This window comes from Euleptes europaea, chromosome 1 (genome assembly GCF_029931775.1).
Source record: "Euleptes europaea isolate rEulEur1 chromosome 1, rEulEur1.hap1, whole genome shotgun sequence".
In the NCBI taxonomy this organism is placed as follows: Eukaryota; Metazoa; Chordata; class Lepidosauria; order Squamata; family Sphaerodactylidae; genus Euleptes; species Euleptes europaea.
Genome location: NC_079312.1, coordinates 137,542,749 through 137,558,704, shown reverse-complemented (window position 1 = coordinate 137,558,704; position 15,956 = coordinate 137,542,749). Strand labels below are relative to the sequence as shown.

The window sequence follows — 15,956 nt, the reverse complement described above, 5'->3', positions numbered from 1 at the left end:
TTTCAAGTATCTTGGAGTATCTTACTCTGAAACCCTATCCTGGAAGGCCCATCTGGCAAGAATGACTGGGTTTATTCTACAGTTCAGAAGGTGATTTATAGATCCAGCATGGTGTAGTGGTTAAGAGCGGTGGTTTGGAGCAGTGGAGTGTGATCTGGAGAACCGGGTTTAATTCCCCACCCTCCACATGAGCGGCAGAGGCTAATCTGGTGAACCGGGTTGGTTTCCCCACTCCTACACATGAAGCCAGCTGGGTGACCTTAGGCAAGTCACACTCTCTCAGCCTCACCCACCTCACAGGGTGTCTGTTGCGGGGAGGGGAAGAGAACGTGATTGTAAGCTGGTTTGATTCTCCCTTAAGTGGTAGAGAAAGTCGGCATATAAAATCCAACTCTTCTTCTTAGTCTTCAATAAAATTCCTTAAAAATTTATACAATGCTTCCTTATTTAAGAGTATTACCACTAGTGCGCTCATCCTTGTAAAATTGGAAAAAAGATCATGCAAAAGATCCAGTTATTGAGACTGGATATGAGTTATATATAGCACACTGAAGAAAAGGAATTGAAATGGTTTATATCTAGAAAGATCGTCTGTGCATGTGTGCCTTGACTTGGAAAGTGACTGCCTTGCAGTGGATCGATGAACTGAAACTGACAAGGACTTTTGTTCAACTGGGATCTTAACAGTTCACCAGCACCTACGTGTGGAGTTGTAATGTGCTGCTGGTGACTGTATTGTGAGAAAATATTCTGATCCTGTGGATTTGTAGATGTAGTTATATGTGTTTGACTGGATCCTTTCTACATGTACTCACTGTATACATCTTTTGTATTTTGAATATTTTTGACTAATTATATGTGATATTTTGTTTATATTCTGATTAAGATTGTTGTGTGGCATTTTTGTCCTATACTGATTTTGGCTTGTATTATCCTTTGGTATAGAGGTGTGATTTATTTCAGCATTACCTGGAGGTTGGCAACCCAATATTTAAGTAACAACTTGTAAATCTTGCCCAGGAGATGATCATTGTTTTTCATAATTAAACTTTCAAATTCTGTCATTGCTCTCATTTTGCCCATAGCTAAACAATCTTTTTGTCTTGGAAACCAATTGACAGTATGTAAGCCATTTAATATTTTTATTCTCCTCTTTAATTGTCTGCCAAGTTGTAATTTCTTCATGTGTGTTGATCATATCTTTATATGTTATGTAGTCATTAAGTTTCCTCTCTGTGCTTTCATAATGTGCTTAAATTGGGGACATTATTGGAGATGGTGTTGGGCTAAGCCTCATTGTATTTTTCATCCATAAAGGCAATAAGCTGTCTTTGATAACATGCTGTGTTTCTTGTTTTTTTTTAAACTCTGGTCTTTTCTTCATCCAGAGATGATAGTGTAGTCCTTCTTTCATATCAGCTTTCTCCATTTTTATTAATTTCTCTTCTAGGTTTTTAATCCAATCTGAGATCCACACTAGATAGCTGCCTGATAATATAATTTCAAGTTCGGTAAAGCCAGGCCCCCTTTTGCTTTGTCATCCTGTAGTATTTTAAATCTGATTCTCAGTTTCTTGCCATTCCACACAAATCTGTTCAGTCGTTTTTGCCAACATTTAAAAATATTTTCTTCCAACTGGATCAGTAACATTTGGAATAAAAAATTAAGTTTAGGCAAAACATTCCTTTTAATTGTAATGATTCTTCCCAACCATGAGATTTTCAGTTTTGACCAACTCTCCAAATCCTTTTCAGTCTTTTCCCATGTTGCTTTGTAATCATCATTTTGTAATAAAGTCTTGTTGGTCATTTTTGCATGGTCAGTTTTTTAAACATGCCTATTCACGGTCCCAACGCAAAAGGAGAAATTCCACCCCACACACTCACCTGCTCCTTTGTTCCTGTTTGCATAGCCATTAGCTTTGCATAGCTAACCTGCCACTGTTATTTTGCATGGTTCCTTCAGGGGGATTCTTCACAGCAAAAGCCAAAGGTCGAGTTAAATGGGCTCTTTAGTAATGTGAAGCAGGTATGAGCCGGCTTTGCAGTCACTTCCGGAATGACGGTTCAGCGTGAAAAATTCAAAAAAAAATATGTGGGGCAATTCTGCTAATTACCATGCAAAAATGACCTTGGTGTCCTGTTATTTTTATTCCCAAGTATTTTATATCTTCTTCTATTACCTTACATCCTGTGGTGGATTCTACTGCATCTTCTTCTTGTCTCAAGAGGTGCTTTAAAATTACGGTCATCTTTAATGTATTGATTTATAGGCTGAAAGTTGCCCAAATGCTTCTATTTTTGCCATAAGATGTCCCATTGATTCTTGAGGGCTGAGTATGGTCAACACCACATCATCAGCATAACATTTCATTTTAAATTATTCTCCCTTCACCTGCAGACCTTTGATTCTAGGGTCTTATTCTATTCGCAAGCACTTCTGGCACAATATTAAACAACAGTGGTGATAGTGTGGACAGCCTTGCCTTGTGCCTTTGTCAATCTGCAATTCATCCGTTAATTTCCCATTGATCAGAATTCTTGCTGTTTGGTTTGTGTAAAAACCATTCACCACAATTTAAGATTTTCAGTGTTTTCAATAAAAACCTCCAAGAAATATTATCAAAAGCTTTCTCAGTGTCAAGAAATATAAATGCTGCTTTTTTTGTCCTTATCTTTCACATATTCAAATACATTCAGAACAAAGCAAACATTATCTTTCATTGGTCTTTTTGGAAGAAATCCTGTTCGATCTGGGTGTATAACTTTAGTTATCATCTTTTTGAGTCTTTCAGCCATAATGGCTGCAAAAATTTTATAGTCCACATTCAAAAGTGAAATAAGTCTGTAAGATTGTGGTAATAAGGGGTCATTTCCCTCTTTGTATATCAATGAGATATATGCTTCTTGCCACAATGTGGTAATTTATCTTCTTTCTGATTGTGACCTGCATATTACCTCTGTGATGTCTTTGCAGGCATTGGTTGCTAAGAAAATCCATGTGACATTTCTGCTTGACATATAATGTACTGCAATTTATGCTATGTTTTGGCATTGGAAATTGTAACATTGTTGTCAACTTCATTGTGCTTTTATTGTTGTTTTCTTCACCACTGCGTGAGCAATTGTTTTTGTTATATTATAGCATCCTTGGGACACATATAATATATTTTACTCACCTACCATTTAAGGGCTTGTTTCTTGTGCAATCTCTACCCTGCTCCAAGACCCATCATGAAGAAACGTTTCAGTATTTTTAACACTTTGACTTTGATGTTGTTAAATACCAGGCTGGTGAATAATATCACACATGTCCACAGGGTTATTTTGGAGGAACATCTAAGTACCCTCAAAAGCTCTCCTAAACTATTTGATTTTGGAATATATTAAATAGCAGGAGACAGGGAGCCTTCCTCATGGATTCCAGTGAACTATTCCATAGCACAGCTACAGAAAAGGCCCAAGACTGAGTTTTGGAAGTGCTCACAAACCTTGCTGGGATCGGAGCAGCTGCTACACAGGCTGATATGTAGGGGTGGTTCTTAAGGTATGTAGGTCTCAGGTTGTCAAGGGCTTTATAGGGCAAAACCAAGAACTTGAATTAGACATGGAAACAAACAGGTAATGCCAATATTTCAAAACAGGGCTTGTTTGGACAAGCCAATGGACTCTAGTCAATATTTCAGCCACCACACTTTGGACCAATTGAACTTCCTGTTTTGTCTTCAAGAGCAGCTCCATGTAGAAAATGTTGCAATGGTCCAACCTTGAGGTAACTGTAGTGTACACTAGTGTGTCTAGATTGGCTGAATCCACAAAGGGAGATAATTTTTTGTGCTAGGTGTTACTTAAAACATTCACTTTTGGCTACCATATTCACTAGCTTTTCCAACAATAGGGTTGGGTCCAGCAGAATTCCAGGCATTTCACTGATTATGCAGTGATAACCTCTCTCCATCCAAAACAGACAAAATAACTACCTCCAGGACATCAGTCTTACCAACCAGCCTCAGCTCCACCTTACAAGGATTCAGTTTAGTGTGTTCTCCCTTAACCACTTCACCACAGCACTTTGCCAAGTAATGGCCCAGGACAGAGACAGAAGTTCCTGGGAGCTTATTTAACGTGATGTATACCTGGATGTCATCACCGTATTGATAACAGCCCACTTCAGACCTTTGAATTATATTACCCAGTGATCTTACACAGATGTTAAGCAGCACAGACAACAAGATTTATTTTGCAAAATAAACCAGCCTTGGGGATATGGACACTATAGTCTTCAAAACCTTTCTTCCAACAGAAGGCTGGAAATCACCAGTATCCAGAGATGCAAGAGGTTTCACGAAGGAAAGAAATCCCAGCTTCCTATTGGCTGGGCCTCCCTGGTACCCACTGGACCATGCTGTTTCTAATGCAATATCTTTAGTCTTACAAAAACAGGGCCAGACTATTGTCGGCTCCATCCATTATTTTCCAGTTCCTTCTTTGCCTTTCTCCAGGGTAATCCCATCGCTGGCTGACGACAATGGCTGTGTGTTTTAATAGAATGTTCTTTGTATAAACTATCTCCTTGCGCGGTTTTAAATTGCATTCTTATTTAGAAGCATTACACAGCTGCTGCCGGGCTTCCCCCCCTTTTGTGTGTGTGTGTGTGTGTGTGGAGGAAGCGGGAAGTGCTGCTGTGTGGCTGACAATGGTGTGTGGGGAAAACAGAATAAAGTGGAAAAACAGGGTGAGGGGGAGACTTCAACTGGAATCCATCTTCGAGCTTTTTCTTCAGGGCTTATCTGCTTGCAAACAGCTAACCTGCAAGGCAATGGAGGGGGGAGTATCTACCACATTTACTTAGCTAATCAGGCAGGTAGAAGATTAAGTGCACACATGTGTAGATATACAGGATAATGCCAAACCTAGAGCCAAACTTGTATTCAAGATCCTTACACAGAAGCCTACTGTCAGAGGACATTTGTTTGTTTAACTTACTTTATTGTATTTACTGTTTGGTTGGAGTATGTAATTTTAAAGTATGTTTTATCTGATGTTTTTCTGAATTTTAATGTTGTACCTGCTCTGAGCCCAGCTTGCTGGGAATTAGGGTGGACTATAAATGCAACAAACAAACAAACAAACAAACAAACAAACAAACAAACAAACAAACTGTAAAGTGATATTTTATATCTGTGTATAGCTTGGTTGTTCTTCTGAGTGTTGCTGATTTGGAGTGTGTGCTGCTATTTCTGTGCTTCTTATTCATATATGCACATTCCCTCCCTGACCCCTCACCCAATATTGGCAATAAACCCTCCACTGACAGCTCAGCTAGAGGATACCTGTGATGTAAGTTGGGGGATCCCTGCCCACCTCATGTCACATAATAGCATTGGGGAGCTATCATTCCCAAGCTCTGCAGGGCTGGATCCAGCTGTTTGCCCCACTGTGGGGTTCCATGCAGCACGTTTTTGACAATTCCATGGCTGTAAACAGGAACAGCAAGGAAGGGGGCTTACAGCTCATGTTCCCAAAAGTAGGAGAGAAAGTTGTAGGAAGGGTTGCTGGGCTTCTTCATATCTTAGTGGATAAATGGGGGGAAGAGGTTGTATTAAAGTGGCAAAAGAAGGCTGTAGGGATGGTCTTCTTTTACTAGATACAATGAAGAAATAGCTCAGCTACCTCTTTCTGAGCTACACATGATTTGTATTGAAGGAGTGAATGACAGAAGCTTTTCCATGATTGTACAAAAATTGTAACATTGGAAGTGGACACAAGAGGGATGGTTTGGTCAAACCATGAGCACTGTGTGTGATGTGTCTCCTTCAACACGAATCCACTTGTAATGTTAAAGATATTAATTTGACATGTGTGAGTGAGTATTCCCCATTTCATTTCTTTATATTGTCTTTGGTATTTATGTCAATGGTTTTGGTTCTCTACTTTTTGCTTTTGGGTTTTTTAAAGATTCATTTGAATTGTGTGTGCATTTGGGTGGGTTTTTATGCAGTATTCATACAAAATGCATTATAACATATAATGTAGATTTATTGATGCACAAATAGTATTGACGGATTTTGCCAAAGAAAATTTGGCACAAAGAAGCATAAAATTGGAAATAAAGATTCACAGTTCAGTTTTCACAAAGGAGAAGAGGAACTGTATTTTGGTTTTAAAACTTTAGGGGCTGAAAATTTGAAATCATTTGTATTATTTGGAAACTTGATCTCCTTGCTGCCATGGGTCTTAGCTTCTCTGATGCACCAGATAACACTGCTATGATGTACGGCAAAGCTTCCTTTGCCAGGACAGTATTTCCGAAACCCCTTTAGTGTTGCATGTAAAGAGGGCAGGGGATGATGGCTCTCAGCTGCCGGCTACCCTCACTTAATGTTTAAAGTACTGAGCCCTCTCATGCTCGATGCCCTGTGAACTGCTGTGGTGCTTGCATATCATTTGCATGTTTATTTATCCCCTTCTCACCCCAGTGACTCTTCTTCTGGCTGGCCTAATTCTATTAAAACAGGTCTCTGACTCCCTGGCCGTAGGCAGCCACCAATTAACAGCATCGCTTTGAAACAGCTTAGCCCCGGAGAAGTCACATCCCATGATTGCCCTTTCCCGTCCCCTGCCACATTTGGAGCATGGAATGTTGTAATTAGCAATAGCAGGAAGTGGAGGCTGCTGAGATCCCAGCAGGCTGAGGGGACGGCTGCGAAGTGGAATGAAGCTTTATTAATTCAGGAAGAGGATATGTTGGCCTCATATAGAAACAGAATGGCAGCAAGTCTTAAAGACACCTGACTAAACACACACACACAATGTACAATGAAGCTGTCATTACCACTGTTACAGGAGGCCTTCAGATCAGCACCCATTGGGTTAGGATGAGCATAATGAGCATAGACAAAGTGTGTGTGTGTGTGTGTGCTTGTGTGTGTGTGTTAGAGAGACAGAGAGAGAGAAAGAGAGAGAGAGAGAGAGGGAGAGAGAGAATAATGAAACAGAACACCCTCGATTGGCCCGGAATAGGCCAATCTTTATGTCCTGTGGTTGCTCTGAAGCCAGAATTCCATGTGTGTTGGGTTCTGTGATCTCCAACCTTTAAACCAGTGGTACTCACTCCACAGGTCACAAAGAGCCACATTTATAATAACCATCAAATAGGGGTGTGCAAAAAAAAAAAGGTTCCAGTAAATTTTGGGTTCGGGTTTATTGGACCCGTTTTTTTTTTGTTTTTTTTTAGGTAAACTGAAATAAGCCAAATACCCATACTAGTAAACGGGTATTCGGCTTTATTTCTGTGTCCCACCCCCCCAAATTGGGTCCATTACAGTCTATGGAATTTATTTTCATAGCTGAGGGGGGCATTTTTCAAGGTAGAGTCACCAAATTTGCAGCATAGCTGCAAGGGATGCTCCTTAGATGGACACCGAAGTTTGGTGAAGTTGGTGATAGGGGGTCCCATTTTTTGAGTTGTGACGGACTAAGGGTTAATGTCTGCCGGTGACTGTATGTGAGAGGGACATACAGGGAGTGGGTGGAGCTTAAGAGAGAAGACTCTGAGCTGCTGGGGAAAAAGTTATATTTTTCCCTCTGGGTGCTGGTGTGATGGGTTATGCCTAGTGTGACTGGGAAAAAATTAGAAGGATGACAAAAGAGAGAGTTTGGGAGGGAAAAAAGATCCCTACTCTAGTCACAGAGGGGAGGAATAGTCTCTGAGGAAAGAGGTACTCCTGGACCAAGCATTGTGAAAAAATTACTTTAAGCACTGTGAAGTAATTCTACAGAAAGAAAAAGGAAGGAAGGTGAATGTCCATACTTCCTAGATTTAGGCACCAGAGTATACACATAAACCTCTGTGTGCAGGTTCTGGTACTAAGCTACCTTAAAGAGTTGAAAATCTGAGTTAAATAAAATAACATCTGTTACTGTACGTGTTGAGTATTTTTTGAGTAACTCATTATTTATATAGAAAATTTGTTCCTTTCCGTAATACTGTTTTTTTATTGCTGAACTGAATAAAGCCCCTGGCATCTCTATTATCTGAGGTAAAACGAAATAGGAGACGAGGGAGAGATTCCCCCCCTCGTCACAAGAGTATATCCCTCCAGATGGGACTGAGTGAACCCCATCTTTTAAATGATCCTTCTGCTATGCAGATTAGTCTTCTGTTGGGTGATGTACCTGGAAAGTTGATCAGACCAAGTTGGCTCCAATTATACAACCCCTACCTCAAAAGGCCCCCAACTAAGGGGTCCTAACAAAACAAGTCAAAGATAAAAAAAATGGGAGAAGGCCATGCATCTGAGCAAAGGTGAATAGCTGAAACTTGAAAAAGCCAAATATATGCATATATAACTTTCGCTTTAGCAAGTGTGTTGTGCGTTAAAAATAAAGCTGTTAGTTTTATCTTGGAACCATATTAACGATGACATTATCTCAGTTTCTAAAGAGTTCCATCTACCTTTCCCTTCCCTTTTCATCACCCAGAATGGGTCTGGCTGGCTTGAAAAGCCACAAAATTCAAACCTCCCAGAACCTGGAGACCATGAAGACATTGTCATCCAATGCCTTTTGTTCAGTGGGACTTATTGTCAGCTAAGTGTACATAGGACTGAAGACTAATCAATGCACCTTCCAGAAGTAGGGAGGTCTGAAGCTCACAGCACCAGTGCCCAGTTAAGCGCTCTGTGGGCTCCACAAAGGAAGGATGGGAAAGCTGCCTTTACTCTGAAGAACCTACGCTCTCTGATCTGACCAGCAGCTTCAGAAGTCTGCTCTGTCTTGTGCTGGGAAGAGGCCAAGAAAGCAAGGGGGTGCTGTGGCTACTCACTGCAGGAGTCTGCTCAGGTCAGGCTGTGAGTATTCTGAAGGGTGGTTTTAAGTCAGTGCTGCTGGCTGGCTCAGAGCAGGCCCCTGCAGTGGGAAACCTCTGCACCCTACACTTCCCTTGCTTTCGTCTTGTTCTTTCCCTGGCACAAGGGAGACCAGGTTTCCCACTTTAGCAGCAGACCTCTTGGCCTCTTCCTTGATTTGCCTGCTGGCCCACTGAAGGCCAGCAGGAGAAAAGTGTTGGGAAAAGTGGCATTGTGCCAATGGCATGAAGTTGCTTCCAATTAATACCTGGAAGTGGCATCACATTGCTAGCATGACACCAACTGTAATGTATGGGCATCAGTTAAGACCATAGCGAAGGAAGCCCAGGAGCTTGAGTCCTGGGCGAAGGATCCTAAGCCCTGCTCGCATGATTGGCCACAGCCAACACATCCTATTGGCCCTAAGCCAGGTCATGCTATTGGTGACCTGGGGGTTGTTTTCCCCCTATCACGGATCAGGGGGGGAGCGGCCACCTGGGACCAGGGGAGCATATAAGCAGGGCCAGGTTGTCTAGTTCCCCAGTTCCATCTGTTATTGCTGAAATCAATAAAGCTGTGTTGTTGTTGGAACTCCGTCTCGACCTCGTGTGTCCTCCCCACGCGGACTTAACAGTGGCGACGAAGGCTGGTAGGCAGTCCGGCTTGCTACCGAAATCGCTCTCGCTGAAATCTCCTGCGAGTCGCCGCGACTTCACAGTGCCCGGTAGGCAGTCCGGCTTGCCCTTGCTGAATTCACTACGACACACCTGAGACGCAACACTTCGCTGACATGGCTACCCGGGGGTCTCTGGAAGAATTCGACCCCACCAAACCGGGCGGCTGGAAGAGCTACGCGAGCCGGCTGGCCTTCTACCTCGACGCCAACGATATCACCGATGTCGGGAAGAAGCGCTCCGCCTTCCTCAGCGTGTGCGGGGCCCAGACCTTCGACCTCGCTCAGTCCCTGCTGGCTCCCGCCGAACTGGAGGAGACGCCATTTCCGGCGATCATGGCGGCGCTGGGGAGCCATTTCAACCCCCAGCCAACTCGGGCCACTCGCCGCTTGGCGTTCCACCTGCGGGACCAGGGACCAGGGGAATCTGCAGCTGCATACATCGCCGCTCTACGCACGGCCGCCCGTTCCTGCGAGTTCCCAGACCTCAACGACCGGCTGTGCGACCGCTTCGTGTTTGGCCTGCTGAGCGACAAGTTGCGGCGCCGGCTCCTCGCCAAGAAGGACCTCGCGCTGACCGCAGCCATCGAGGAAGCCACCGCGGCCGAATCCTCCACCCGGCCCGGACGTCTGGGTGACCGGGCCACACCGATTCCCCGCGATCCGGTTCCAGTCCACCACGAGAGTGCCAGCGACGCAGCCTCCAGCGACGAGGACGAGGCTCACAAACTGAGCGACCGCGGGGCCTCTCGGGGGCGCCGGGCTCGGGGCACCACAGACCGACCTTGCGCGAGCTGTGGCGAGCGACACGACCGCCACTCCTGCCGGTTCCGCGACGCCTCTTGCCGGGCTTGCGGCAGGGTCGGCCACATTGCCAAAGTCTGTCGCTCGGCGCCGAAGGGTCGGTCCTCGCGCCCAGCCAGGAAAGACGCCGCCCCGCGCCCCACCCACGACTTGGATGCTGACGAGCCCACCAGCGGCCGCCGGGGTCGCCGCGATACCGAGCTGCACAGCGTCTCCCTCCACAAGGTGCACGGGGCAGACAAGGTCGCCATCGTCGTCAAGATCGGCGGTGCGCCTTGCGAGATGGAAGTGGACTCCGGGTCGGCTCTCTCCATTATATCGATGGACACGTACCGCGACCTGGGCCGTCGCTCTGCCTCCCTCCCCGAGCTGCGACCATCCCGCGTCACCATTTGGGACTATCAGCGGCGCCGGGTGCCGGTCCGGGGGGAGGCCCGCGTGCCCGTTCAATTCCGGGCCCGTTCCGGGCGCCTCCGCCTCATCGTGGTCGAGGGGCCTCGCGCGAGCCTCCTGGGGCTCGATTGGTTTCCGGCGCTCGGCCTTCACATCGGCGGCATCCACCACATCAGCCAGGCCGCCCTCGACGACGTTTGGGCGGAGTTCGAGGACGTGTGGAAGGGCCCACTGGGCTGCTACAAGGGGCCGCCGGTCCGCCTGCACGTCGACCCCGCCGCTGCACCCATCCGCCTCAAGCCTCGCCGCGTCCCCTTCGCCCTCAAGCCCCGGATCGACGCGGAGCTTGACCGTCTCGTCGCTCAGGGGGTACTGGTACCGGTCCCCAACGCCCCCTGGGAGACCCCAATTGTGACGCCGCTCAAGCCCAACGGGGACGTCCGCATCTGCGCGGACTACAAATGTACTATTAATACTGCGCTGCGGCCGCACGCCTACCCCGTGCCCGTTGTCAGCCACCTCCTGGCCTCCCTTGCTGGGGGTCAGGTGTTTGCCAAACTGGACCTCGCTCAGGCTTACCAGCAGCTGCCCGTGGACCCCGAGTCGGCCGAGGCGCAGACGATTGTCACTCACCGGGGTGCCTTCCGGGTGACGCGCCTACAGTTCGGGGTCAGCACGGCCCCGGGCATCTTCCAGAATTTGATGGAAGACCTCCTGAAGGGCTTGCCTGGCGTCGTCCCGTACTTCGATGACGTCTTGATTGCCGCAAGCTCCGAGGACGAGCTCCTGGATCGCGTCCGCCGGGTGCTCCGCTGTTTCCGAGATGCCGGGTTGACGGTCAAGCGAGAGAAGTGCCAGCTGGGCCTGCCGCAGGTGGAGTTCCTGGGCTACTTGATCGACGCAGAGGGCATCCATCCCACGCCCGACAAGATCAAGGCGATCCACAACGCCCCGCCGCCCCAAAGCAAACAGGAGCTCCAGTCGTTCCTCGGCCTGCTGAACTTTTACCACGCCTTCCTCCCTAACAAGGCGTCGGTTGCCGAGCCGCTCCACCGGCTCTTGGACAAATCCTCCACGTGGGCATGGGGTAAGTCGCATCAACGGGCGTTCGAGGCTACCAAAGCCCTCCTGTCTCCCTCCAGCTTGCTCGTCCATTTCGATGAGAAGCTTCCCGTTGTGTTAACATGCGATGCCTCGCCCTACGGTGTCGGAGCGGTTCTGAGCCACCAGCTGCCAGGCGGTCGGGAGGCCCCGATTGCCTTCTACTCCCGGACCCTCTCCACTGCAGAGAGGAACTACGCGCAAATCGACCGGGAGGCGCTCGCCGTCGTGGCCGGCGTGAAGAAGTTCCACGACTACGTTTATGGCCGCCCCTTCTCCATCATCACCGACCACAAGCCACTTTTGGGGTTGTTCGTGCCGGATCGTCAGACACCACAAATCCTGTCCCCCCGCATGCTCCGGTGGTCGATTTTTCTCAACGCCTACGACTTCCGGCTACTGCACCGCCCCGGGTCCAGCATCGCGAACGCCGACGCACTCAGCCGTTTGCCGCTCAAGGACTCCGACCCGGACCCGTCCCCGGCCTACAACGTCATGCTGCTGGAGACCCTGCCTGAACCGCCTTTGCATGCCTCGGACATTGCGGCTCACACTGCGAAGGACCGCACCCTCGCCCGCGTTTTGAACTGGGTGGGGAAGGGGTGGCCGGCGGCCAGGCCGGAGGGCGAATTCAAGCCCTTTTTCACGCGACAGCATGAACTCTCGCTGAACAAGGGGTGTCTGCTCTGGGGGAACCGCGTCGTGGTTCCAGCCAAACTGCGCACCAAGGTCCTGGACGCCCTGCATGCCTGCCACCCAGGCATAGTGCGCATGAAGGCCCTGGCGAGGAGCTATGTGTGGTGGCCGGGCATAGACGCTGCTGTGGAAGAGTGGGTGAGCCGCTGCCAGCCATGCCAAGAGTCGCGGCCCGAGATGCCGCGAGCCCCGACCCACCATTGGGAGTCCACCCACAAGCCCTGGTCCCGCCTCCACATCGACTTTGCCGGCCCGTTCCAGGGCAAAACTTTCCTGATCGTGGTGGACTCCTACTCCAAGTGGCTGGAGGTTTCTGATGTATGCTCTATGACCTCGCGAGTGGTGGTTCGAGAACTGCGGAAGCTTTTTGCCACCCATGGGTTGCCAGACACGGTGGTCTCCGACAACGGGGCCCAATTCACGTCCACGGAGTTCCAAGAGTTCCTGGCCAAAAATGGAATCCGCCACACAACCTCGGCCCCGTTCCACCCTGCCACTAACGGACAGGCAGAGAGAATGGTCCGCACGACCAAGGAAGCGATGCGGCGCATTGAGCGCAACGACTGGGACAGGGGGCTGGCAGAATTCCTCCTGTACCAGCACACCACGCCCAACTCCACCACCGGAAAAAGCCCCGCGGAGCTCCTCATGGGCCGCCGGCCAAAAACGCCACCTGACCGGCTACACCCCGACCTTGCGCCAGAACGCCCTCGCCACCGAGAAGAACCAGCAACCCCACGGGTCGTAGAGCAGGATGCCCCCGTCTATGCCCGTAACTATGGAATGGGCCCGGCCTGGATTCCGGCTACCGTGCAGGACGCAACCGGCCCAGTATCCTATCGGGTTGCCACCCCCGAGGGTCGTGTCCTCCGGCGACACATCGATCAGCTGCGCCGCCGACTGGCTGACGAGCCCGACCGCGCCGCTGCCACAGAAGCTCCAGAGCTTCCCAGAGTGCCGGAACAAGCCGCACCAGGGGAGAGCGAGCCGAGCGAGGAGCGCCTGTCTGCCGGCATGCACAGAGAGCTCCTGGAAGCCATTTCTCCCACCTCCTGCGAACCCGGGCCGACTGCTGCCACAGACGCGGCCCCACCACCCACAACACCAGTTCCGGTACCGCGTAGGTCGCAGCGGTTACGAACACGACCCCGCCACCTGAAAGACTTTGTGTGCTCGTGAGTGTTTGGACTTAGGGGGGAGGGGTGTAATGTATGGGCATCAGTTAAGACCATAGCGAAGGAAGCCCAGGAGCTTGAGTCCTGGGCGAAGGATCCTAAGCCCTGCTCGCATGATTGGCCACAGCCAACACATCCTATTGGCCCTAAGCCAGGTCATGCTATTGGTGACCTGGGGGTTGTTTTCCCCCTATCACGGATCAGGGGGGGAGCGGCCACCTGGGACCAGGGGAGCATATAAGCAGGGCCAGGTTGTCTAGTTCCCCAGTTCCATCTGTTATTGCTGAAATCAATAAAGCTGTGTTGTTGTTGGAACTCCGTCTCGACCTCGTGTGTCCTCCCCACGCGGACTTAACACCAACAACACTCTAGGATTCAGACAAATCTTTATACTTTCGCCATAGAGTTTTATCCAAATCCTAGAGCTTTGTATTAATGTCATGCTGGTAATGTGTTGACACTTCCACATATTCATCAGAAGTGATGTCATCCCCCCATTCCCACACTCTCACCATGCGGTGCTTGCCGGCTAGTGGCAACCCTATAGGCAAGGCTACTCTGCCTCATGCCAGGGATAGAGCAAAATTGCAGTGAGGGAAGTAAAGGGTGCTCAGCCTTCTGAGCAAGCAAGCAGCATTGTAAGGTCTCTCTTCCCAGGAAGCGTGCATGCCCTCTACTTCCCTCTCTGCCTTCTCATTGCTCAGGTGTGAGAATGAAACTGCCAAGGAACCCAGAGGAGAACAAGCTGGCCATGGAGGAAAAGGAATAAAATCACACACACGCACCCCACTGTGGACAGCTTTTTCTTTTCCTGATAGTGGTTAATGGTGTTGGTTGGTTTTACCTTTCCTGGCAACCCCTGAGAGCTTTTGGGAGTGGAGCCAGATGCTACATGATGCTGTGATGTCACACATCAAGACACTGCTCTAGCAATGACCCTGAACATTATTTTACTGTAGAATTTTGGGGGATTGCTAGAGCATTGTGGCGATGTGTGATATCACTTCCAGTTACATGACTGGAAATAACTTCATGATGTTGTTGCGTGGCACTTTTAATCCCCATTTCCCCCACTGCTGCACTGGGCAGCAGCAGGGGACCCCTAGGCTGCAGAGAAGAGTGTGGGGCATTATTAGTAGGGACAGGCCTTTACTCCCATCCCTGGCATAAGGCCCACTGTTCAGGGGAGCTCACAGTTTACCTGTTCTCTGGCCCCTCTGGTGATGGATATTTCAAAGCAGCAACCACCTGCCAACCAAAAGTCCTACTGGGTATGGTCCACTATTGGTCCACTTTTCTTGGAACATGGTGGCAGGTGCCACATTGGGAATGGTGCTCAGAACAGCCACAGGGGCATGTCAAAGAGCCACATGTGGCTCCCGAGCCACTGAGTGAGTACTTTCAGTACATCACAGGGGCACTTCTACAAAACAAGAGGGGGAAAAACAAGACTCTTAACAGGTGCAGGATACAAGTTATTTATTTCATTGTGTAGGTCTCAATGCATTTGAGTGATTAGCTTTTCTTGAAGGGAATTCAAAATAACTGTTCACTTGCTCTAAGAAGAGCTGCTACCAGATAAACTCCTGCAATGATGATCACCCCCAGTTCAGTAATTTGCCTTCTGCATCTGTTAGATCCTCATTTCTTTCTCCATCTCTTAATTGCCTCCCTATTAATGCCTCAATACTAAGGCCAACAAGCATCACATGGAATGGTTCCAAGTCAAAGCAAAGAAGAATGCCAAATTGAGGCTGAAAGAAGATTTTTGTGCACAGCAAGATCCCTGAGATGAACAGGGCAACATCCCTGATAAGAACTACCTTGTTGATCAAGCTAAAATCCTTCTAGTGTCCCACTCCCTGGTCAAGAAGTGGGAGAAGAAGAATATATCACTACTGCCTTTCTTCATTGATTGTGCATGAGATGTCACTGGCCATTGTTAGTCTTACTAGCCCGTGTCCTTCTTGGTTTTCCTTAAGGAGTAATGATCTGAAACTCCCTAGGAAGGTCACTGGGAGCTATGATTGTTCCCAATGGGTTGGATCCTGCCAATCCTATCCATGAAGGGAGACTTCTGCTGATTTGCTTCTTCCCTCTTCTGTGGCAGAACCCCAACACTCCCTACATAGGCTGACCATATTTCCTTGAGACAAAAACGGGACATTGGGATGGTGAAAACGGGACAGGGGTTATGTAATATTCTGTAATCATGAAAAAGCAAGATGATTAAAAAAAGTTTTTATTACACAAACATATTGAGCTT

The 15,956-nt window shown here is 48.4% G+C and overlaps 1 protein-coding gene across 1 annotated transcript; it reads left to right on the top strand.

Moving 5' to 3' along the window:
• Positions 1 to 9,638: 9,638 nt before the first annotated feature.
• Positions 9,639 to 13,694, top strand: LOC130476736 (uncharacterized protein K02A2.6-like). Its single transcript, XM_056848717.1, has 2 exons — positions 9,639 to 9,997; positions 10,535 to 13,694. Exons 1-2 carry the CDS (start codon positions 9,639 to 9,641, stop codon positions 13,692 to 13,694), a joined length of 3,519 nt encoding a protein of 1,172 aa, XP_056704695.1.
• The last annotated feature ends 2,262 nt before the right edge of the window (positions 13,695 to 15,956 follow it).

Excerpts from the sequence above, each read along its gene's own strand:
- LOC130476736 (XM_056848717.1), top strand. The coding sequence starts at position 9,639 with ATGGCTACCCGGGGGTCTCTGGAAGAATTCGACCCCACCAAACCGGGC. Across the intron at positions 9,998-10,534 it reads ACGGCCGCCCGTTCCTGCGA|CGTCTCCCTCCACAAGGTGC; the intron begins GTTCCCAGACCT and ends CGAGCTGCACAG.